The sequence below is a fragment of the Wyeomyia smithii genome, chromosome 1, assembly GCF_029784165.1.
Source record: "Wyeomyia smithii strain HCP4-BCI-WySm-NY-G18 chromosome 1, ASM2978416v1, whole genome shotgun sequence".
NCBI lineage: Eukaryota > Metazoa > Arthropoda > Insecta > Diptera > Culicidae > Wyeomyia > Wyeomyia smithii.
The window spans coordinates 96,160,327-96,184,558 of NC_073694.1; the positions used below are offsets into that span (position 1 = coordinate 96,160,327).

The window sequence follows — 24,232 nt, forward strand, 5'->3', positions numbered from 1 at the left end:
TTTATAATCTTGAAACGAAAATCGAATCGTCGTCTGACTAACAAATAAATTGAATATCCTAAGTTGAATCAGATCTATCTCTGTATTGAAGAACACGGGTAGATTTTTTTTTCTGAAAAACTGAGCTGAAACAATCCAATTCATTTTTGCTAACAATGAGATCATTTTTGTAAGCCCGTACTATTTTGATGGCGCATAAATTTTAAGCGCCTATGATCTCAAAATGCACGACAAAATTTCATGCGCATATGCTTGAGAGCTACAAAACCTACCAGAAACCTCTCCTTATTCCTTATCTTTCTACAATATCACCATCAAATAAAATCGATTGCACGATGATAACCAACACAGGTAAAACATTTCTCCCGCGACGAGAGATTTCCTTATTAAAAAAAGTGGCGTGATGTTCTGGTGTGTGTGCAGGAACGGCACAACAAATCAACTTATTACGGTTGCTGTCAAGCAATGAAAAGTTGATTTGGACTTATTGTGGCAAGTAGCAGAGCGCAATAATGCAACCAAACTTATTGCGCTCTTAAAGAGGTAATGCCAGCTGCTAATAGTATGCGGTACTCTTTCCATGTGGTTTCAAAGTAGTTTTATTGCCATTCTTATAATTGATTCAATAAGCTTGGCAAGGGTGGGCCACCTGGCTGTAATGCAAACCTATAGCGGTTATCAGGAGGTTCTGATAGTATTTTTAGTTTCAACAGCAATTTTGCGAAATTGGTCATGAAAACCGCTAAAAGAATGCAATACGACTTAAATTGTTACTTGTGATACAAGCACATGTATTGACTTAAGAAGAAAGGAAATGTCATTTACGTATAATATAAAAAGAAGAGGGCCCAGGTGAGAACCTTGAGGAACCCCAGAAGTTACTTCTATTGGGTTTGAAAAGAAACTTTGAAAGCGGACTATTTGTGTTCGATTTGAAAAGTATGACTGCAGCCATTTCAAAAAATTTGTTTCAGTTCCGTATTTTTCGAGCTTGAAGAGCAATAAAGGTATGTCGATTCTGTCAAATGCCTTGCTAAAGTCCGTATAAAGAGCTTCTACGTGGTTGCCGTTGTCCATTGCAGTAAAAGTGAAAATTATGAATTCCAAAAGATTAGTGGTAGTTGATCGGCCTTTGTAAAAGCCGTGCTGTTGAGTTGTAATTTGGTGTTTTACTTGCTGAAAGATTTTTTCATTAATTATGATTCAAATAATTTTGGAATGCATGAAATAATGGCAATTCCACGATAATTACGAATTTCAGATTTAGCGCCAGATTTGAAAATTGGCACTAAATATGAAGTTTTCCAGAGTTCTGGGAAAATTCTATTCTTCAGGGACATATTAAAGAGGTGTTGTAATGGTGTAGATAGTTCTTTTTCCAAGTTTTTGACAAAAATTGGAGCTATTCTGTCAGGTCCAGGACCTTTCGTAGCGTCTAAATTTTTAAGTGCGTTCTGAATTTCGAATTCAGATATTTGATTGACAGATAAAGAATTCGAAAATTCGGAAAAATACGAGAAGTATTCGCGGTCGCGATCTGTTTCTTCATATGTGGTGTATATTTCTTGAAAAAAAGTGGCAAAAAGACTACATATTTCATTACTAGTTTGTCCTACATTACTGTCAAGATGCAGATGATGGAAAGTTGTTACTTTTTAGTTTGGTTTTTACGTAATTGAAGAAGTTCTTAGGGCAAGACTTGATTTGATGTTCGATTTTACGATTATGTTCTTCATGTGCAATTTTAATGGATGCGTCAAGTTGACAGCAAATTTTTTTGGTAATTTTGAAGATTTTTGCTATTATTGTCTTTTTGTATATTTTATGTGCTTTTTGTTTTCTATTTTGTAGGTTCTTCAATTGTGGATTAAACCACACTGGATATTTGTTGGTGTTCGTTCGTCTTCTTTTTTTTAGTGGTACATTTTCTGATATAATTTGATTATTTATTTCATAAAATTTGGGTACTTCTTCGTTGACATTTCCTTCTTTACAAATTATACTACGCCAATTTATATTGCGAAGTCTACGTTTGACTTGTTCGAAGTCAGTTTTGTGGTATTCCGGTACATCCTCTTACTCGCAGTCGCTAGGGTACGAAGTGTTATTCATTACTATTGAATATTCAATTGCTGTGTGGATTGCCTCATTTTTCTAGATGGGAGTCAATGATGCATCTACACAGAAGTCTTCAGTGCAGTTTGTGAATAATAGGTCTAAATAAGCATTTTGTTTGTTTTTGACATGATTGATTTGATATAGACCGAGTTCTGAGGATTTGCCAAAAAGATACTGCAGTGTTTCGTTTTCGCCTACGACTGTGAGTAAGATAGATTCATTTTCAAGGTCTACAATAAAGTCTGCATTACGTTGGTTGAAGTCGCCATAGCCATGCAGTTTTACTTCTGGTATCATGTTAGACATAATAGATTCTAGAGTTTTGAAAAATAATTCATACGAATGTTTATGAGCATGTTCCGGTGGAAAGTACACGGAACAGAAGATATGTTCTACGCCAGCAATAAATGCTTTGGCCCATACGTGTTCAAATTCTTTATATTTGTCGGATATTATTTCTTCAGAAGTAAACTCTACATTAATGGCAATGAGAACTCCACCGCCTGACTTTTTTTGACTGGTAGACAAATTCCGATCGTGCCGGAATACATTATAATTGTTTCCAAATACTTCTTCGCTTCTTACGCTTTTGTCCCAGCTACTTTCAGTTCCTTAAATTATTTTGAAAGATGACGACAATAGATTTTGTTGAATTTCTTTCATTTTGCTTGGGCTTTTCATGCGATTTAAATTCTGACAGTAGATAAGAATTTCAGTCGCATTCTGTCGAAGAAGCGAAGAAGTGTTAGTCAAGTTGTTACTTATGTTAAAATTTAATTTCTCTGCCTCAGAAGAGGGCGTCCTTACTTGCGAAAATACGATGTGCTAAATTTGTTTGCACTTTCGCATAGTTGTTGGAGACGATGCGTGCGTTCATTTGACAAAAAATGACGATATGACTGAAAGTCGGCTACTGCCTCGGCTGGCGTGAGTCCATATTCCTGATGGACTTCAATAAAGACGCGTTGGAGTTGCTCTGGAGATGTCGGCAGTCCTTCGGATGCGAGAAGCATTCTTATGCTGGTTGGTGTCATTCCTTCTACGCATACAGATGATGATTGGTCCTTCATGAATGCGAGATAAAGGCGTGTAATATGCATTACTTTTGGGTCACGGAGTCTAGCCTTCAAAAAGCGCTCGTCGCCATTCGACGATTGCTGCGTAAGTCGGACGATTGGTGAACGCATGGGGTCAAGTTCAAATTGGTTGTCTCGCGGTGCTGATTGTATGCTGGCGTTGCTGGCAGGAGCCGGTGGTGAATTTCCATTGTTAGTTGCATTTTTTTCTGTCCGATATGGATTGATGGTTTCGCCTTTTTGAAAATTTATAAATTTTGATTTATGTCTGCATTCGGCGGCCCAGCAAATTGAACGCGTGCTGCTGCCAGGAGTTCTTTGTCCGAGGGTAGTGGTTGTTTTGGCATTTCAGAAATATGAGTTTTCTTTGAGGTGCAGGCGAAATGGTTTATGTCGTGTTTATTGATGTTGTTACTTATGCTGATAGGGTTTGAATTTTCCTGCTGACGTTTGCGTTGCTGCATACGTTTACGAGCGGCCTTTTCTGCTTGCTTTTCCTGCATGCGTCTTTTACACTGCCTGACGTCATATTCAGTCCAGTCGCGTTTCCATACTTTTTTATTGCCAATTAGGCGCCAGCATGATGTGAAATTTGGCATACGGTGTTCTTCTGAGTCCGATTCTGGAAGTGGCAATGAAAGGCGAAGTTCTTCAGCCAGACTGGGATGATTGTCTTTTTTTGGTTGGAGTGAATTAGATTCCTTGAGCGCTTTTAATTCAGTAATTAGTTCCTGCGCCGTTGTACTGCAGTTTGTTTTCTTATTTTGTTCTTATTTTGTATATTGGTGTTCCATATTGTCAATTTTTGATTCTATATTATTTAATGCATTTTCCAGAAGCTGTTGTATATTCTTTGTATGCTGCCGATTTTCTTTGCTAATGTCCGATATGGAGTCATGGCCAAGTTCGCCGAACAGCGTCGAAATGCGATTTATGGTTTTTACCGACGCATTGTTTGTGTTGATATTTACATTTTTAATTTCCGTCTTCAGTTCAGAAAGCAGTGTATTGATACTGTCCAGTGTGTCGTGCGTTACAGTCAGTTTAGGAAATTGACTGATTACTGAATGATTTAATTTAATTTGTGATTCAATACTTTCTGTTAAAATTTTCTGATGCTGGATGAGCTTCTTCAGTTGAAGTTGGTCCATGAATTGTTCCTGGCATTCTATGCATAAAGGCAGCATGAATGAACGCAGTAGTTCTTCTTGGTTTCTACGGGTTCCTACGCAGGCAGCGTGGAAGTGTCTTTTACATATTCCTTCGCATTTCCACAGGAAGCGGTTGTCGGTCGAAGTACAGTTGGTTATTCCACACTTTTCCATAGCACTGATTAAAAATTGTTACGCGGCGAGTACGAATTGTCGAAAAAAGATTAAATACACGCGGTAGCGCGACGGTCAAAGATTGTTTATAAATAAATAAATTGTTGCTTACGTGCACTCGCGACGTTGTCAGGTGTAAAAAAAAAATACAAGTTAATTGCGGAGCGAAATGAAAACGCGTCCGCGCCCGATGACTGTTAGTGGCGAAAATATTGAGAAAAGTCTCACAGAGCGCAAACGCATCACAATTGTATGTGTTTATCAAATGAGAAAATAGATCGAATTTCAGGATGATACTTCTGCAATTCCACTGTAGTACAGTGATAAAATTCCTAACCTCTTTCGCCGTATTAGTTATCGAAAGATATGATAGTTGAAATGAGGGTCCAAGTTGCTGCTAGATGCTTCAAAAAGGTTTTCACAGTAGGAAGAAGGGCAAGAAGAATATTTTGTAGGGGATCTGGTATGTTGAAAATTTTAAATATCCAGTCCACATTATCAGAAAATTTTATGAAACCTGTTTTTTTTTACCTTTTGATCGAGAAATGGGTGCACGAGGGGTTTTTGGTGCCCCAGGAAGCGGTGGGTACTGCTGATTTGATTTGAAATTAAAACCGGGAGGTACTTGCTTCGGTTTTCTTCACCGCTTCCTTTATGTGTTGGATTATTGGTCATTCCGCTAGGGGTTATCTTACGACCTTTGCGAGAAAGATTAGGAGAGTTAATAATTCTCCTCTTCCTAGACCCTTTTGGCATGGCATAAGAACACCCTTCGACGGGATCGTCAGTTGTACCCTCATCGGTTGGCAAAAAGGAATAGATGTTTCCTGTCGAGGGTGGCTCAGCCCTCTTAAGCATTTCTGCATAACAGCGCTTTTATCGTCTCTTGAGGGAACGTTTAATTTTTTCCTCGCGCTGTTTGTACGCGGGACACGCCGAAGCGTCATGTCAAGCTCCCTCGTAGTAAAAAGACTTTTCAGTATCCTCACTGCAAGCGGACTCAGCATGATTGCCTCCGCACTTGCTGCAGCGTGCCTTGTTGCGGCAGTAGGTGGCTGTATGACCTAATTGCTTGCAGTTTTGGCAATGCATGACCCGCGGTACAAACAGGCGTACAGGCAGACGAACCCTGTCCAAAGAGATGTAGCTCGGCAGTGCGGATCCGGCGAATGTAACCCGGAAGGAATCCGAAGGGAAGAATTTCTTCTTCCCTTCTTCGATGGATACTGAATGCAACTGCTTAACATCTAGTATCTTTACATTTTGAATCAGGGGGTTCTTGAAACAGCCAACCCCGTGACGCAAAATGTCATCGACCGTGAGGTTTCCTTCGGTAACCACACCGTCGATCTCCACATCCTCGGCAGGAATGTACACGCGGTACTCTCTTGTAAAGAGGTCGTAGCTAGCAATTTCGGTTGCTTGCTTCTAGCTACTCACGACAACTCGCAGTTTGTTCGGACTCACCTTCGTAATTTCGGTTACGGCCGAAAACTGTTTTGTCAGGTCCTTGCCGATTTGAATAATATTCAGAGGCTTCTTTATGGGCCTAAAGTAAACTACGAATGGATCTTTCGCGGCATCTGGGTAAGCTTTTACCCGTACTTCCGGTACCCTTGATACAGGGCTAGATAAAGAAGGTGGTACAGGGGAATTGATGGGGAAGATCTCAATCTCTTCCCCATTTGTTTCCACATCCAGGAATAGTTGCACCTGCATGTCGTCCATTTTTTGCGGGAGCGTTTTGCTCTACCGCACGCAATCAATACATATGCGTTTATGGGGGGAATCAAATAATTGTTGTAAAATGTAAAAACAATTTTTCAAAGTAAGGTGTATTAAATAAGAAAAAAGACAACCGTATTGAAAAAATAATAATAATAATAATAAAGGAAAAAAAACAAATGTGAATACTTCACCAGACTTTTGTATTTTTGCCTGCGTGCCCTCGTGGCTGATAGTTGGATTAATCCAGTAGGTGGCTAGGCAGGAATCGCAATCAGTGTCCTCCAGCTGAAACAGCACTAGGGGCTAACCAGCGGTTGGTTGTGCGAGAAATTTCCTTCGGCAGCATCTGCACACAATATACACTCTCGTTCCCCGCTAGGGGATAGCCGGTGCCCGGCCGCGCGGGAAATTTTCAGCGACTACTGAACTGCTTTCTTGTCACAATGTCGGTACCAAAAACACCAGTTGCACGCGTACAGTCTGGACACAGTGCACAAAGTCTTCTGTGCCGCAAGGGGTAACCAGCGCCCGGCGGCGCGGGGTTTGCTCTGGCTGCTGGGTGTCTATTGTCTATCAGCAACGAAACCGAAAAACACAAGCGACGCGTACTGTCAGGACACCAAACAGTATTGTTTGTTCGAGCAAGCAAAAATAACGGACCTATTTTCGAATGCTTCCTTTCGCAACGATAGCAGAGAAGCGAGTTCATAAAGTTTTTTATCGTAAATTAGTCCCAAGTACTCGACTTTGACAGACCAACTTAAATTAATCCCATCCCATCCCTCTTGACAACGTGATTATTGTTTGGCTTGAGAAAAGAAGCTCGAGATTTATAAGGAAAAACTATCAATTGAGTTCTAGAAGCATTTGGTGAGATTTTACTTTTGCAAGTAGGAAGAAAAAATATCTAAACATTTCTGCAATCGACTGCATATGACACGAAGACTTTTTCCTTCTACGGAAATGCTTGTGTCATCGCAGAACAGTGGCTTTGTGCATCCCGGGAGCAAATCAGGAAGATCTGAAGTAAAAATGTTGTACAGAACTGGACCCAAGGCTATACCTTGTGGCACACCTGTAGAGTTCGATCAGCAAGATATTTTTTTAAAATTTTGATTAGAACAATTGGAAATTAAAAGATTGCAATTTCACAAACAAACTTTTATTCCAAACATTGTCGAATGCTTTTTCTATGTCTACAAGAGCAGCTCCAGTGGAATAACCTTCACATTTGTTAGCTCGTATCATATCAGTAACTCTGAGCAATTGATGCGTAGTGGAATGCCCAAGCCGAAATCCAAACTGTTAATCCGCTAAAATTGAATTTTCACTGATGTGTGACATCATCCTGTTGAGAATAATTCTATCAATCAGTTTACTTATCGAAGAAAGCAAACTGATTGGTCAAAAACTCGAAACCTGTAACTTGTGCGGCTGCAATTTCAGCATCGAGCAATTTTGAGTACTGCTGCGAGAAAGTGTAAGAGTAAACATTACCCTCATTTGGACACTTCCTCAAAAGCGTGTACATTGACTACTCTCACCACTTGCGCTGAATGTCGTTAACATAAGTTTGCTTAACTATTGTCATTTAAAATTTTTCGTTTTGCCTTTCTTCTAGAAAGGTGCAAAGACTGCAAAAACTAAAGGTATGAAAAAGCCGAATGTCGTATATCACTCGACTTCGGCGAGCCGAGCATTTTATGTATGTATGTATGTATGTGCAGTTGCTTTTTCTCACTCACTTTCCTCAGAGATGGCTAGACCGATTTCCAGTTGCCCCATAGGTTGCTATTGAATTTCATTGTAATCGGATTTTTAGTTTAGAAGTTATGTATCAAAATGTAAAAATCACGAAACATCAATATTTCAGAAACTACACAACCGGTTTTAACAAAACTGATGTCAAATGAACGGTCTATCTCCAGAACCCTTAACTTATAAATTTCATAATGATCAATCATATGGTTCAAAAGATATGTAAAGAAATGTTCTCCAGAGGCTGTTTACACTCACTCATTTTTCTCATAGATGGCTGGACCAATTATCACAAAATTAGTCTCGAACGATAGGTCTAGTTGTCCCAAAGATTGCTACTGAATTTCATTGTAACCTGGTAACATTGTCTGTTATTTATAAAAATGTGAAACCACGTTTTAAAAGCAAAGCTCAGACCAAAACCTGCTTAAACTCACTCACTTTTCTCAGAGATGGTTGGACCGATTTTCACAAAATTAGAATTAAACAGACTCAAATTATTACTTTATATATAATTTCAATATTCTAGAACCCAAACTATAACTTAATTGGATTGTATTTGACAATTTAAGGATGTTTTCCAGAAACCGGAAGCTGCAAAATTGGGTTTCAAAGTGTAGTGTAAAGTTCACCCCGGCTTCCGAGCACTATCCCGGTTCCTGAAAAACATTTCCACAATTCGGAAGCTAATATCTAGAAATTTAAAACGGCGTCCCAAGTTGATTTCTGGCCTCTGGGTATAACGCTCCCGCAATACTCATAATAGATGATATTTGTTATTTGTAAGTGTTAATTTTGTTTGTTTTCTTTATTGTTTTCTAGCGAAGATCTGAAGGTCCGTAGAGGTACTTGGCCCTGTAAGGGGCCATCCACATACCACGTGGACAGATTTTTAACGATTTTGACCCCCCCCCCTCCCCCTCCGTGGACAACTGCCCAGCTGTCCACGTGGTATGTGGATGGGCCCGGGTTTCGCCGAGCAAATTTTAGTGTGTACAGGGTGACCCCCTGTTACAAAGTAAAGCCCGATAGAATATTCATGACCGTTTTGTATTTCACGATAATTTTGCCATTGGCAATCGCGTCAGCATTTTGCACCTGCTCCGGCCTAAGCAACTCTCAGTTGTCTACGTCTAACCTTAAAACCAGCGATTGGGCCTCTAGTCAGCCGAGACTATAATCGCCAAGGAGGGCAACTTTTGAGCAACGGCCGTAAGCTTCAAGGCGAGAATACCCTTCTCGGTTCGGCAGAAGTCGGTTTCGTCCGTCGCCGACCGACCCCCGTCAAAGAAGGAAGCGCCTAAAAAGAACCCAACCTGGAACGCCATTCCAAGTCGCCCACACTCACACCCATCCACGACGCTGCAGCCACCCTTTTGTTACCTGCGGAGTCACTGTTTGGACGCGGGATGCCGCGCATCGATCCAGCCCGGATAGTTGTCAGAGAGAATCAGCCAAAACACATTAAAAAGGTTGAGTGTTAAATCTAGTATCGCGAAATCCCTCCAGTTTACTAGCAGCAAGCCGGCGTTGTGACTAAGTCCAGTTCTCGTGCTGCTGAAGTTTGCCGGGAAGCTACCCTACTTAGAGGGTAGTGACAATTTCTCAAGATCTAGTCGGTGGGTGTTTTTTTTTCGAAAATTCACACACAGATGTAGAATGACCTCAAGAATTGACTCCCATACTCGGATTTTATGGACATTTTTTTATAATAGCGGTCCAGCGGGGCACCGTGGGCTTTGCTTTACTTTGACAGCTTAGAAATTCGTAAACAGCATTTATCTACACTTTTTTACAAAGACGTAGGTAACCACTCTCCATGGCTATTCAAGCCTCTTCTTAAAATCCTAGACATGATAAGTTATACAAACAACAGCATAATTTACTACCAAACTTTAATTAGAAGATTTTTGCAAGATTGCTCGTTTCCTACTAGCTACTACTTAGCAAATAAAAGTGACAGGGTGACGACTACCGGGAAAAACTACCGGGAATCAGGGAATATCAGTGATTTAATTACTCGATCAGGGAATATCAGGGAATTAAAAAAGTCATCAGGGAAAATTTTTAAGGCGTCGGAATTTTTTCGCGGAGTTAGTTTTGAATTGGATTTATTTCAATGCATTCGATGTGCTCACCCTACAACAACACTTTATAATAATTAGGTTACCATGGAGCGGGGTGAAATTGATCAATTTTTATAATAATTTCCAATTAACTAGTTTCATGTACATTATTTCCGAAATAGTATAATTTTAAAACAAGTACTGGTGTGTGCTCTAGAAGACCTCTATGGCTATCGGTGAAATTTCTATCGTCTACCTCATGAAATAAATTCGAGAATTCTATAAAGCACTATGAGATAAATCGGGGTGAAATTGATCACCCTTGAAATCCATTCATTCTATTGGAAATGTGCTTTTTTCGATGTGTTCATTATAAATGATGATTTCTGAACTGAAAAATATAATTCACAGCTAGTTTGGAAACGAAAATAACGATATTTCAGGTTAAAATTTATTCATTTTGATTCACGTGCTGCTTTTTGCTAAATTTGCTCTCATTTAATCATCGTTAGACCGATTTCAATTCGGTTTGTCGCAAAAGCTCAAATACTAGCTCTGTTATTAAAATATTTGTAGTTTCCTGCGAATTCGTCGGTATTACTTTAATGGCATTGTTGAAAATTACATTTTTTGAGCTTTTCTCAAACTATACTAACTTCTCCAAATTTAACGTAATTACCCCTTAATTAAAATTCCAAGATGTTCTCCTGCACTCTAGAGGTTTTCTGAGAAGAAAAGACAAGCATGCCGGGCATTGCATTGCAAAGTCGACAACACAGGAATGTGAATCATGCAAAAGTTGCATTTCAGGACACGTAAACAGTGCCTAGTGTTGTAAGATCAGTATCTTTTGATAAAAATTTTTTTATCACGAATTTCCAGGTGAACAACTTCACCTCACTGACCAATTTCACCACATTCCATGGTACAGAATTTGCTTTTTCCGATGCGAAAACGAAAGAATTAATCAATGCCAAATGAGTTGATAAAAAGCAAAAAATAATCGATCTTTTTCAAATTGACTGAAACTATGCGCTCGTACTTGACTCTGCAAACTACGTATTTGCTCCATGTAGAAGAATTTTCCTGAAAAGTGGTTAGACGAGATTTTTTCTTTGGTTTCTTGCAATTGCTTCCAAACTATTGACGCACCATCTAACATCACCTGAGCAAGCTTCACAATCGCCATTGTCATATTCCAGTAATCAAAAATGGTGATTACACCACCTCGTGACGATGGTATTTTAAACATTTTAATTAAAGTTCTTGAGAAATTCTCAGAAATTGTTTCAAAATGAATATTTCGCCAAATTATTGAAAAACGCCAAAAATACTCGAATTTTAAAATTTTTTAAATGATACGAGCTAATGAATCTGAAGATTATTCAACTGAAGCTTCTCTTCCATATGTAGAAAAAACATTCGACAGTGCAGAGCCGTAGCTACTCCGTTTTGCGTGGGGGGGCAGAGAATTTTTTTTAATTAAACGTTATTTTTTTTAGGGGAAACCCATAAACCGGTATGTGCTCGACAAAAAAGTACCTTTACGCGTCCAACGGAGTACCTGGGAGTACAAATCAAAATTCTCATAAGTTTTGCAGTTTTCCTCCTATGTCGATAGTTTTAGCACCAAAAGATTCAAAAGCTCATCTATGTATTTTCAAATAAGCGTTAGTGATGTCCCGTAAATTTGTCTAATTTCCGAATATCTGGTTTTCCGGGTATATATTCCGAAAAAAAAAACAAACTACGAATGCGCGTATCGTAGAAGCAGGGATGAAAACTTTATAATTTCTGCCTAACAGTGACGAACCCGCTATTCGACCATTTAAATATTCATTAAACAAATGATCAAACCAGCAAGAGAAGCAATGCAAGGATGAGTGATGGAATACAACGATTCTATGACACTTATTAGAGCCATTTACACAATGTTCGGAACTAAGAACAGAAGAGAGTTCTAAAAAGTTCTAATCTGCAACAAATGCATTGAAGGAATTACAGCGTTAGAAACCCATCTTCGAGGGTCACCTCATTCAAAATCGACGATACTGAGAGATTCTATTCGCGAAGAAACACTGAGAGAATGGAGCGATTCAACCGTTAGCCTAAATTCTAAATTTCACGATTCGCATTGTTTGATCAATGTTTATGTCCGATTTTATTTTAAACCGAACTGTAACATAGTTGTCCGGGCTAGGTAACGGACTGGGTTATGCTTCCGAGGTGTGAAAAAGTCCGGCCAAAATAAATTGAACTGAACATAAACGTGAATCACAAGAAGCACACTGTAGGAAGTTTAGATACTGGCTGAATATTTAATATTTGAAAAAAAAAATAGTCTTGTGTGTCATTTTTTGCCCACGATTTGTTCAATCCAAGAAATCAAAAAGTGGGAAATAAAAACTTCTGAAAAAACTGGTTTGCAGCTAAACTTGTTTTTCATTTTTTTATAAAATCAAAAATAAAACTGTGATTGGTTCCTTCACTAAAATGACACATTTAAAAAAACTGACATTTTCACTCCCAGACGCTGGTCCGGACATCCGAAACGCAAGTATGCGGATCGTCAGTTTCAACTTCGCCGCGAATCAAGCGGACTCACTAAAAGATTGAGTAATTTAATCTTTTAGTCATATGAGCTCGACCGCTTTGATTGTTCGGACTTAAACATGGTTCTTTTGAGATTTAATGAACTACTACTGGAGACTATTCAATAATGCTTATTGCTCATATTTCAGATTTTTCATTTGGTTTTTTGTACCTAGTATCAACCAAATATATGAGAAAATTGCGTGGTGGGGCAATGCCAACGCGTGGGGGGCTAAGCCCTCCCCCCAGCCCCCTGGTAGCTACGGGCCTGCCGACAGTGTTTAGCATGAAGGTTTGATTGCGAAATTGTTAATTTCTACTTTTCTACTTTCTACAGTTAAGATTTTAAAACAATTATTCAATCAGAATTCCAAATCTGATTGATTTTCTGCTCAAAGCAGGTGTCTCTCAAAATAGTTATTTGATAACCCTGTGTTCCTGTAAATTTTGTTGCCTCTAAGCCTTTCGGAAATGCCGCAAGCCTCCAGAGACTTAGACTTCAATAAAATTTTCCCGTAAGTAAACGGAAAAACGACGAATACGGAGAGCAATTACTCTACGGCCTTTTAACGCACTTCTGCATTTACCAGGCGCACCAAAATAAACAGGTTAAAAAGCCACCCTGGGTGAGATTTATGCTATGTTCTACATGTCGTAATTGAATATGTATCTGCAGACCAGTAAATTTAATACTTACTTTGCAGTTGTTATTGTCTGTTTCTTTTAAAACAAAACGCGCCGAAATCGTCGCCATACAATTTGTATGACGACGATTTCTATGGAAAATCTGACGCATTTTGTTTTAAAAGAAACAGACAATAGTATTTGATAAAGGTTCATAGCAATGAATGGAGACCAACTTCTGGCCATGACCGACCGAGGGCATGAAAGTTATCGTACCTTTTCAAAAAGTTCCCATAGGGCACTAAAAGACCTGATTTTCTTATAAATTAGGACTCCCTCCCTATTTGATAGCTGCCCCTTTCTCTTTTCGGCATCATGTTCCGGTCTCTGGAAATCAATTTCCGGTCTCCAGACATGACCAAAGACCTAAAAACTATCGTATTCATTCAGAAAGTACCCATAATGCATGAAAAAACTTGATTTTTTGGCCAATTAAGACCCCTCCTCCTTTCGGGGTTGCTCCTTCCTCTTTCCAATATTTCTATGACCACTTCCTCTGTACAAAGAACACGTATGCCAAGTTTGGATCCGAGAGTTATGCTGTAACATACATAGATACAAACATACACAACTGTTTCAAAATAAATAGCTGGATTTTAGGAGGTCTTATCTTATTTGATCGATGCTCTTAACCAAATTTTTTTTCGGTAATAGTTGAGCTTCAACAACTTTTCCAAACATATTTTTTATCTAAAACGCTATATTGGACTCTTCGTTATCAAATTATGCAAGAAATATGTCAAGAAATCGTTCCAAAAACGGATCAAAGCGGTTGGATGTTTTGAAACATTTCCCTAGAAACATTTGCACGAAAGCCGATTTTCGGCTGCAAACAGACGTCACTACGTTTCAAAAAAGGCCCATATCTGGAAATATATGATCGACTTTCGTATGACGACGTCATTCCGATTCCGAAAATACCCACATTGCCAAGTATATAATTCAATTATTAATTTTCGCAGATTTCCATAAACCGGAAGTCGGCAACCCAAGTTTCAAAGTATCGTCAGACACCGATAACCGGTTCTTAAGAGTCATTTTTGCTCCGAAACTACCAACATTGGGAGATTTGTGAGCGTTTTCCGCAGTTTTAAATGGCTTCCCAGAAACCGGAAGTCGCCATCTTGGATTGAAAGTGGCATCGAACATCATGTTTCGGTCTCTGGACATCAACTTCCGGCCTCCAAATATGACCAAGAACCCGAAAATCATCAAATTTCAATGAAAGGTTTCCATTTTGTATGAAAATTTATTACATCTGACCCCCTTCTTCATTAAGGGTGACCCCTCCTCCTATCCAATATTTCTATGACCACTTACTTAGTACAAAGAACACGTATGCCAAGTTTGGTTGAAATCGGTTTAGGCTTTCGAGAGTTATGCTGGAACATACATACACACATACATACAAAATTTCTCTTTTATATAAATAGATAGATAGATAGATTTAGACCTTTCAACGGCGATTTCAATCTACGAAACAACAATTTTCTACTAGAATAAGCAAAAATAATCACAATAGCTTTAGTTGAAAGTTTTTTTTTGTTTTGTACTGTTATAACAATTCTAAATTCTAAATTCGAAGCAAAAGTGTTCGCATAGGCGTAGCCAGAACAAAAGACGAAAAATTAAATTGATTCGAAAAGTTATCTCAGCAAAACGGAGCTCCTATGTCAAACGCGTTAGGTGGGGGTACGTCACCAACTGAGTATCTGGACTTACTACAGGTCGTAGATGTAGTAATTCGCTATACTCAATGTGTGAAGAAACACTTTCTGAATTACAAAAATGACTCCCACAAGGCAGTATGTGCGGTTGATCGTAGCGTGCTAGGAATAGGACACAATAGTAAAGGGTGATTCAATATTGGTCTTGGAGGAAATTACCTTCCCAGTAGTTTATTTGGCTGAAATACCATACCGGAGACATCGGAGATTGCGTTCTCGAGTCCCATCAGGATGATGAAATTTTTGACGAATTCAGAATCACACCTTCTGTTCTCGTTTATTTTTCGCATCCTCGTAAAACTACATACATTACCTGCTTTACTAAACTTAAAAAAGCTGCTGATTTTTATATCTTGTATACAGATGACTGAATCCGACGTTTGTTACACGCGAGCTTAGCACGCTGATAATTTTTTTTCTTTCTTGGTGATACTTACGTTACTTACTAACTAACTTAAGTGGCTGTACGACCCAAGACACGGCCTGCACAACACAATTGCGCCAACTTGATCAGTCCACTCCGTACTTGCTAGATCATGCTCCACCTGGTCTAACCATCTTACTCTTGGTGCTCCTCTTCGTCTTGTACCAACCAGATTCGAGGCGAGAACCAATTTTGCAGGGTAATTGTCGGTTGTTCTCGCCACGTTCTTAGCACCCGTCGTTCGATAACTCCGAGCGCTCACAGGTCCTCTTCAAGCATTGTATACGTCTCATGCCCGGAGAGAACAACAGGTCCAATGAACGTTTTGTACGAGGTACACTTTGCGCGGGAACTTAGACGTTTGGTCCGTAATTTTTTGTAGAGCCCATAGTAGGCACGACTCCCGCTGATGATTCGCCTCTTAGTCTCTCGGCTGGTATCGTTGTTCTCAGTTACCATTGAGCCAAGGTACACGAACTCGTCAGCTACCTAAAACTCATCACCGTCGATTATCACAACACTACCTAGGCGTACCCTGTCGCGCTCAGCACCACCCGCTAGCTAGTACTTCGTTTTAGACGAATTTATCTTCAGTCCAATCTTCTCTGCTTCTCATTTTAGTCTGGCGTACTGATCCGCCACCGCCTCAGATGTTCTGCCGACAGTGTCCACGTCATCCGCAAAGCAGATTAATTGACCGGATTCAACGAAAATCGTGCCCCGAGTGTCTATTTCCGCTCGTCTCACAACACCTTCTAGCGCAATATTGAACAGCAGGCAGGAAAAACCATCACCTTGTCGAAGTCCCCTGCGGGATCCGAATGGGTCGGATAGACCACCCGAAATCCTCACACAACACTGCACATTCTCCATCGTAGCCTTTATCAGTCTGGTAAGCTTCCCGGGGAAGCCGTTTTCGTCGAGAACTCTCCATAGCTCTTCACGATGCGTAGGGACTCTGTATTCACGGCTTTTCTGGAGGATCTGCCGCAGAGTAAAGATCTGATCCGTTGTAGACCGACCCTCCATGAAGCCGGCGTGGTAACTTTCCCAGGAATTTGTTGGTTAGATGTGACAGCCGCTGGAAAATTATTTGGGATATCACCTTGTAGGCGGCATTCAGGATAGAGATCGCTCGGTAGTTTTTACAATCTAGCTTGTCGCCTTTCTTGTAGATGGGGCAAATAACCCCATTCTTCCACTCCTCCGGTAGGCATTCCGTTTCCCAAATCTTAGCAATCAGTCGATGCAGACAACTGGCCAACTTGCCCGGGCCCATCTTGAGAAGCTCCGCTCCTATACCGTCCTTTCCAGCTGCCTTGTTGTTCTTAAGTCGTTGGATAGCATCATTAACTTCGCTCATCGATGGAGGTGGAACATCTTCGTTGCTTGCTGCACCGACAGAGTCTCCTGCGTCGCTGTTCTGGTCTCCTGCCTGTACGCCATTCAGATGTTCATCGAAGTGCTGTCTCCACCTTTCGATCACCTCACGATCATCCGTCAAGATATTTCCCTCTTTATCCATGCACATTTCGGCTCGCGGAACAAAGCCTTTGTGGGATGCGTTGAATCTCTGATAGAACTTTTGTGTTTCATGAAAGCGGCAGTTGTAGTTCTTCGCATTCCTCCTTCGCCTGGCGGCGCTTTTTTCCTGGAAAAGTTGGGTTTGCTGTCTCCGTTTCTGTTTGTACCGCTCCACGTTCTGACGGGTGGCTCTCCTCAGCATTACAGCCCGCACTGCGTTCTTTTCATCCAATATCTGCCGAAATTCCTCGTCAAACCATTCGTTACGTCGACTCAGTACTTCGCGTCCTAGGACGTTCTCCGCTACACTGCTGATGGATGACATGACGGTATTCTGTTAGGCCTCTAGAGGAGCTTCTTCCAACTCGTTCTCTTCTGGCAGTGCAGCTTCGAGAGAAAGCGCGTAGTTTTCGGCAACTTCGGGTTGCTTCAGCCGCGCGAGATTATACCTTGGCGGGCAACGGTACAGTATGTTGTTCACAACGGATAGTTTTTGGCGTATCTCTAGGTATGTAGTGGTCCGAGTCGATGTTAGCGCCCCGATGTATTTTGACGTCGATAATGTCTGAAAAGTGCAGACCATCTATCAAAACGTGGTCGATTTGAGTTTCTGTTTGGTTAGGTGATCTTCAGGTGTACCGATGTTGGAGGCTATGCTGGAAAAAGGTGCTACGTATGGCCATGTTCTTGGAGACGGCGAAGTCAATTAGTCTTAGGCCATTTTCATTTGTCAGCCGGTGTGCGCTGAATCGTTCAATTACCGGTCTAAATTCCTCCTCCTAACCGACCTGAGCGTTGTTATCCCCGATGACAATCTTAACATCATGTTTTGGGCAGCGATCGTATCCACGTTCAAATTGCGCGTAGAATTCGTCTTTGTCGTCATCAGTACTTCCGAGGTGAGGGCTGTGCACGTTTATAATGCTAATGTTAAAGAATCTTAACCTGCACATTCTGGGGTTAACCAGCCTTCACCCAATCACTATAAAAGCTGTGCCCAGCTCATGTGTCTCACCACAACTCTGGTAGATGGTGTGTCTATCCCTATACGTACGCACCGTCGCACAAAGGAGTAAATACGTTTAACCTGATACCTGATCAAAAGTGAAAAATTCAAAGCAAATCAACTTTGTATTGTAGTGTTTCATTTTGAAGGGTGATGTATGCTAGATCACTTGGCAGCTTATCAACATCCAAAAGTTATGTTTACGGTCTTAACGAGAGGTTTAAATCGACCGCAATTCAACAGTTTTTTGTGCATGATAGTGACGCTTTGATACCGTGAGCTAAAATATAACGTTCCGAAGATAAACAAGTGATTTTTAAATTAAACAACGATGGAGATTGATAGAGAAGGTTAATCGAACAAAAATGTTTACTTAGCATGTATGCTAGTCTCTCCAAATACCCAGGTGTTTGTCGAAATCAATATAATAAAAGCCAAAATATTTATTTTTATAAGTTAACTCAATACCACAAACAATCAAAATAATGGTCGCAGTGGTCCAAATCTTACAAAAAAAGCTAACTTAAAATGGGATAAGTTATGTTTCCGGCAAAATCCGGTTGAACGGCTTGTATTACGTGAAAGTGTTAATATTTTGGTTATAATGGTGAAGAAAAACCTTCCGGATGCTTCCGGTTCCGTGTTTTATCGCTATGTGGAAACAATCAAGAAATTCTTACTTTTCCGCTTCTTGGATAGTTGTAGCCTTGGTTATCCGAATGAAACTTTGTCAAACGACTGAAATGTGTACTGAAAAGTCATTTCATGATAAATTCAAGTATTTGGAAGAATTTTGACCCGACTATGACTGAATTTAAATTTTGTTATAAGAAATGTCATCCATCACTTTAAGGTGGGTTACTCCATCCAAAAAATTATCCAAATCCACTCATGTTTTTATTATCACAATATGATACTTTTTCAGTGCAAACAATTTTTTTAAATAATTATGGTCAGGTTTGATGTTCTAAGTGTTCCACTGTGCGTCGTCCCTTTCCAGCATACCTCCTGCAGCGCTACGATGTTGAACTTGTGGTTTTTTTCGGAAAGTATACGGGTACTAGAAAGGAAATTAAGAGAACAGTAGTTCCATGTTCCGAGTATCCAATCGTTAGTCCGTTTCCGTCACCTGGGTCGTTGCCGATTATTCTGGTTCGAATTTTCTGTTATAGCGTTCGTTGCTTTTGTTTTTCACGGTGCGGGCTTGTAAGGCCCACGACCAACCCCACTTCCTCGCAGGAGGCCCGACGTAGTGCTACTGTTTTGAGCCCCGAACACAACCAGGATTTGGACGTAACGCTTGGTGATATTTCGCTTAAATATTCGAAAAATATCTCTCCAAATTGAGAATACCATAATGACCAATGCTGTTTTCAAAGGACATAGCAAAAGAATGCTGAGTAAAATCATTTCAAATGACCTGGAAATACGCGAAAATTTAATCGACTATTTTTGATTTGAATGAAACTTTGCACACGTATTTGGCTTAGCAAACTGAGCATTTTTCACAGATGGAGAGATTTTTTACACCCATGAGTTACATTCTAAAAGGGCGTATGTCTTTTGACATAGGTTTTATTCGAAGCATTGTAGTCCAGAAATCGTTGGTTGTAAAGAAAAACTGTGTGAGAATAAGTTGTAGGGAATTAAAAATGCATCATAGAAAAACTGTACAAAAAAAATTTTTTTTGACCAAAAAAAATTAAAAATAAACATTAAATTTCAATTTAAAAAAAAAGAGTTGATTTTTTTTATTTTTTTAAAGAAACTTGACGTTAATACGCAACTTTTAAGAAAAAGTCCAGGATGGAGAAATGAAAAATGTTTTTTTTTATGATAAATTGATTTTTTTATAAAAATTATAATTCGAACATTATTTTAAAAAAAAATATTCTGATGATTTTAAAAGATGCAGAGAGTCATTTTAAATCAAAAAGCTCTTGGTAGTTAACATTCTAAAGGCATTGGTTTTCGAGTTATTTTTAATTTAAGCTCGAAAAATTAATAAAATTTAGGAAAATACACGTTTTTATTAATTTGTCCATGGTTCTCCAGCAAAAAACATACGTTCATTGGAATGCTTGATCAAAAATATACAATTCAATCTTTGGCAAGACGATTGGGCGAACGGTTCTCAAGAAAAGAGCTCTGAGAAATCATACACTATAACAACTTCACCATCTTTCAAATTATTTTTTGCTTCTCTCATGTAAATCGACTGTTGAGTTTTTATGTGATCGTGGGTCATCAACTTTTCACAAAAATAAGATACAAATTCATCAATTGATTTCACAAGTGTCTCTATATTACATCGATCTGTTGCAATCAACTGTTCGAAAGGTATTTCTCTCATACAACATTCTCAAGTTCTTTGAGAAAACTGTTTTCAAAATCTGAACGGCTTGGGCAATGTTCACATTTGCGGAGAAAACAATATTTGGATCGTGTAGTTGAGCTACATAATAGTTGTTCAAAGTAAAATTTAGAATCATTTTGGAATGAATTTTTTTTTTTGACTGTGTATCATCAATTCAGTATTTTTTTTTTTTAAATTACAATGCTTAGGTTTCAAAGCTCTAAAAGAAGTCAACCCAATATCAGTTTTGTTGATATCTTTAAAATAAACGTAAGCCTCACGAATTGAATTCATTGAGAGGCGCTTTTGCACATGCTGTCGCTTACCATCTTTTCTCACTGAAACGTAGTCCCTTTGCCCTGGCATGGCTCTACTGACCTGGTCACTGTCATAAAACTGCAATACCTCGTTTTTTACTTCCAGGGGCAATCCATGTTCAAGCCTCACGTCAGAAATAGCCAATGTTCCACTAACCTCTGATATGCGCCGAGCCTGTTTTACAATGTATTTCGTTGTTTCAAACTTTTCTGTTACCGTTTGTTGGTTCCAAGATATCGGTAGTACCGAAAGTATTCTTACTTTATCTTCCCTCAAAACTTATTTTCAAAGAGCACATTGAGAGTATACAAGCCAAGTGCATCAAATATACGAGATGTTTATATCCTCTCATTAACAGGAATTCTAAACTTTGTTTAAAGAACAAACTTTTGATTTACAAACAAATTTTTAGACCAGCAATGCTTTATGCTGTACCGATCTGGTCAAGTTGCTGTTCAACAAGGAAGAAAACGCTCCAAAGGATTCAGAATAAAATTCTGAAAATGATTTTGAAGCGTCCTCCTTGGTTTGGTACACTCGAATTACATAGACTTACTGGTGTTGAACCATTAGAAGCTATGTCAAATAAAATTATTAACAATTTTCGACAAAAATCGTTGCAATCCTCAATTGCTACGATAAGCTCTCTTTATAGCCAATAAGTTAGCAATTAAGTTAGTTGTAAGTTTACTTCCCCTTTTCTGACAAGTAGGTTTAAATCCCTACGAATGATAAGTCCTAATTGCGAAAGCAAACAAATCCTAACAATTAAAATTACAAATTTCTAACAGTGTTGAGAAGTCACCATTTGTGATTGGACACACATACTCATTATTTACAAATATTTATCATAAATACTTAAGCTACTAACAAATCCCCCCTTAAAAAAAAAAAAAAAACTTTATCTTCCCTCGAGCATTCGGGCGCAGTAAATTTTTCTTTTAACTGCAAAATCGTCTCGTCGAAGTCTCTCGCTTTACGTTTCAATAAATCCAGATCATCTTCAGCATCAAAATCGAAAATGTATTTTCTTATACCGTCAGTAATGTTCAGATACTTTTTCTTAGGATATTTTTCCTGACTGAGCTTTGCCAGTGATATCGGTGAACGTTGATTACAGCTAGGCCTTTGTTGAATTACTCAATTTTCTGCGTTCTGGAGTATTGTTTTTGAATTCTTTCTTGAGATTATGATGATACGATTGATGGTATCTCCGCCAATTCGTATACAAATGCAGATGGTTGCAACTCCGTCGGTAGAATGTTTCTTCCACATCCTGATGTTGATGGTTCCATGAATGAATTGTGTGGATGCTCTTCAAATTCATCTTTTACTTCGATACAATATAATCTACACGAATCATAAATCGATAAACACGTATTAAAATGAGCTTGACAGCTCAATATTTTTAATTTTGCAATAACGTTTTCGTTTAATTTACGTATGCTTGATGAGCACCGATGATCAGGAAAGGGTTTACAGCACTTGGGTTTGGTGTATTCCATTTTCACTTTATTCATCTTCACAGAATGCAAACTGTTACTAACACTTCTAAAGAAGTGCAATCGTATTTATATACGAAAACAGATATTATAGGATATTGGTAGCGTACTTTACAAGTAGGTAGTGTTGCACGACAAACATATTTTTTATAAAACATTCGGCAAAGAGGAACGTGTAGGTGGGCTAAGGTACAGCGCCTGAGTTATTTATCCAATCGTTTTGTTGTCAAAGAATGAATTGTATATTTTTGATCAAGCATTCCAATTAACGTATTGTTTTTGCTGGAGAACCACCGACAAATTAAGAAAAACGTGTGTTTTCCTAAATTTTAACAATTTTTCGCGCTAAAATTAGAAATAACTCGCAAACCAATGCCTTTAGAATGTTAACTACCAAGAGCTTTTTGATTTAAAATGACTCACTGCATCTTTTAAAATTATCAGAATATTTTTTTTTTTTTGAAAAATGTTTAAATTAGAAATTTTATAAAAAAATCAATCTACCATAAAAAAAATATTTTTCATTTTTCCATCCTGGACTTTTTTTTAAAGTTGCGTTTTAACGTCAACTTTATTTAAAAAAAAATTTGAAAAAATCCAACTCTTTTTTTTTTAATTGAAATTTAATGTTTATTTTTAATTTTTTTTAGTCAAAACAAAAAAATTTTTGTACAGTGTATAATTTTTCTATGATGCATTTTTAATTCCCTACAACTCATTCTCAGACAGTTTTTCTATACAACCAACGGTTTCTGGACTACAATGCTTCGAATAAAACCTATGTCAAAAGACATACGCCCTTTTAGAATGTATCTCATGGGTGTAAAAAATCTCTCCATCTGTGAAAAATGCTCAGTTTGCTAAGCCAAATACGTGTGCAAAGTTTCATTTAAATCAAAAATGGTCGATATTCGACTATCGGTCATTTGGCGCGATTTGTCTCTGCTGTATGTTTCAAATGCATGGTATAGTGTAGTTAACATAACGAGCAATATTCTGAAAAACTTCGATCAAACAACGGATGTTTCAAAATTTATTAGTCATTTACCTTATCAACCCAAATTGCCTATAATCGCACAACGTATCAATTCATTCGAACACCAAGCAGTTTGTTTAATGGGTTAACCGCTTTAATGTTCACACACGCATGCATCTTTTCGATGATTCTTTTAACTCTTAGTGATATTTCTTTCGTTTTTACAGGTTTATGTCGACGAGGATCATGATCTAGCTGGGGTGACTGCGCATTTGTATCCTACTATTGAAGCATATTTCGAGGAAAATTTTGTAAACGACCATCAAGATTGGACCACAGCTTTTTTTCTTTCGAAAACCTAATGATAGATGAATGAAAGTGTTGATTAATTTGATATCTTGCATACTTTATCAATAATAACGTTAGTTTCAACAAAATTTATTAAAACCTCAACTTTTTTACTTAGAATGTAACTTATTTACCGAGAAGTAAGCTAATAAACATATTTGGACTCAATACCATAATCGTCAAATCTCCTAAAAAAACTCTACTGTGTCGATCTAAGCTTGAAGTTAGAAAAGAGATGGCTAAATTTTTTTTGAATTTCTCACGTCCAATATCATATTAACAGAAACAAAAAAGAGTAAGTTAAATTTTTTAATATAATTTATATAATTCCACTAAATGACAGCTACAGGTATATTGTTTCCGATTTGCTCATATTTAGTGTACTTACATGTACATTGCGTATTATATTCCAGGGGCTGAAGTTTTTTTAAATGAAAGGGGCGCTACAGGTGTAGCTCAAACGAAAATCAAAGAATTTCAAGTAACAAAATTAATTATGTTAAAGTTTTAAGTGCCGAATACAATCAAAACATAATACCTTCAATACTGATCACGCGGGTCAAACAACCTTCAAACAACTGAGGGAACAAACATGTTTCACGGCTAGTTGGTCCAGCTATATTTGCAGTCATCAAAATTTTATATGCGCTCCATCAGAGGACCAGGGGCTTTCAACAAACCGATTTGCTTGCCATAGAATGGCT

At 38.5% G+C, this 24,232-nt stretch overlaps 1 protein-coding gene across 1 annotated transcript in view; it reads left to right on the forward strand.

Annotated features, from left to right (window-relative positions):
• The window catches only part of LOC129731446 (inactive dipeptidyl peptidase 10), a 728,939-nt gene extending 705,243 nt beyond the window's left edge, over positions 1-23,696 (forward strand). Inside the window, exon 13 of the mRNA XM_055691455.1 lies at positions 23,408-23,696. Within this exon, the coding sequence (XP_055547430.1) occupies positions 23,408-23,542 (135 nt within the window). The 3' untranslated portion in view covers positions 23,543-23,696. The remainder of the gene's footprint in view (positions 1-23,407) is intronic.
• The last annotated feature ends 536 nt before the right edge of the window (positions 23,697-24,232 follow it).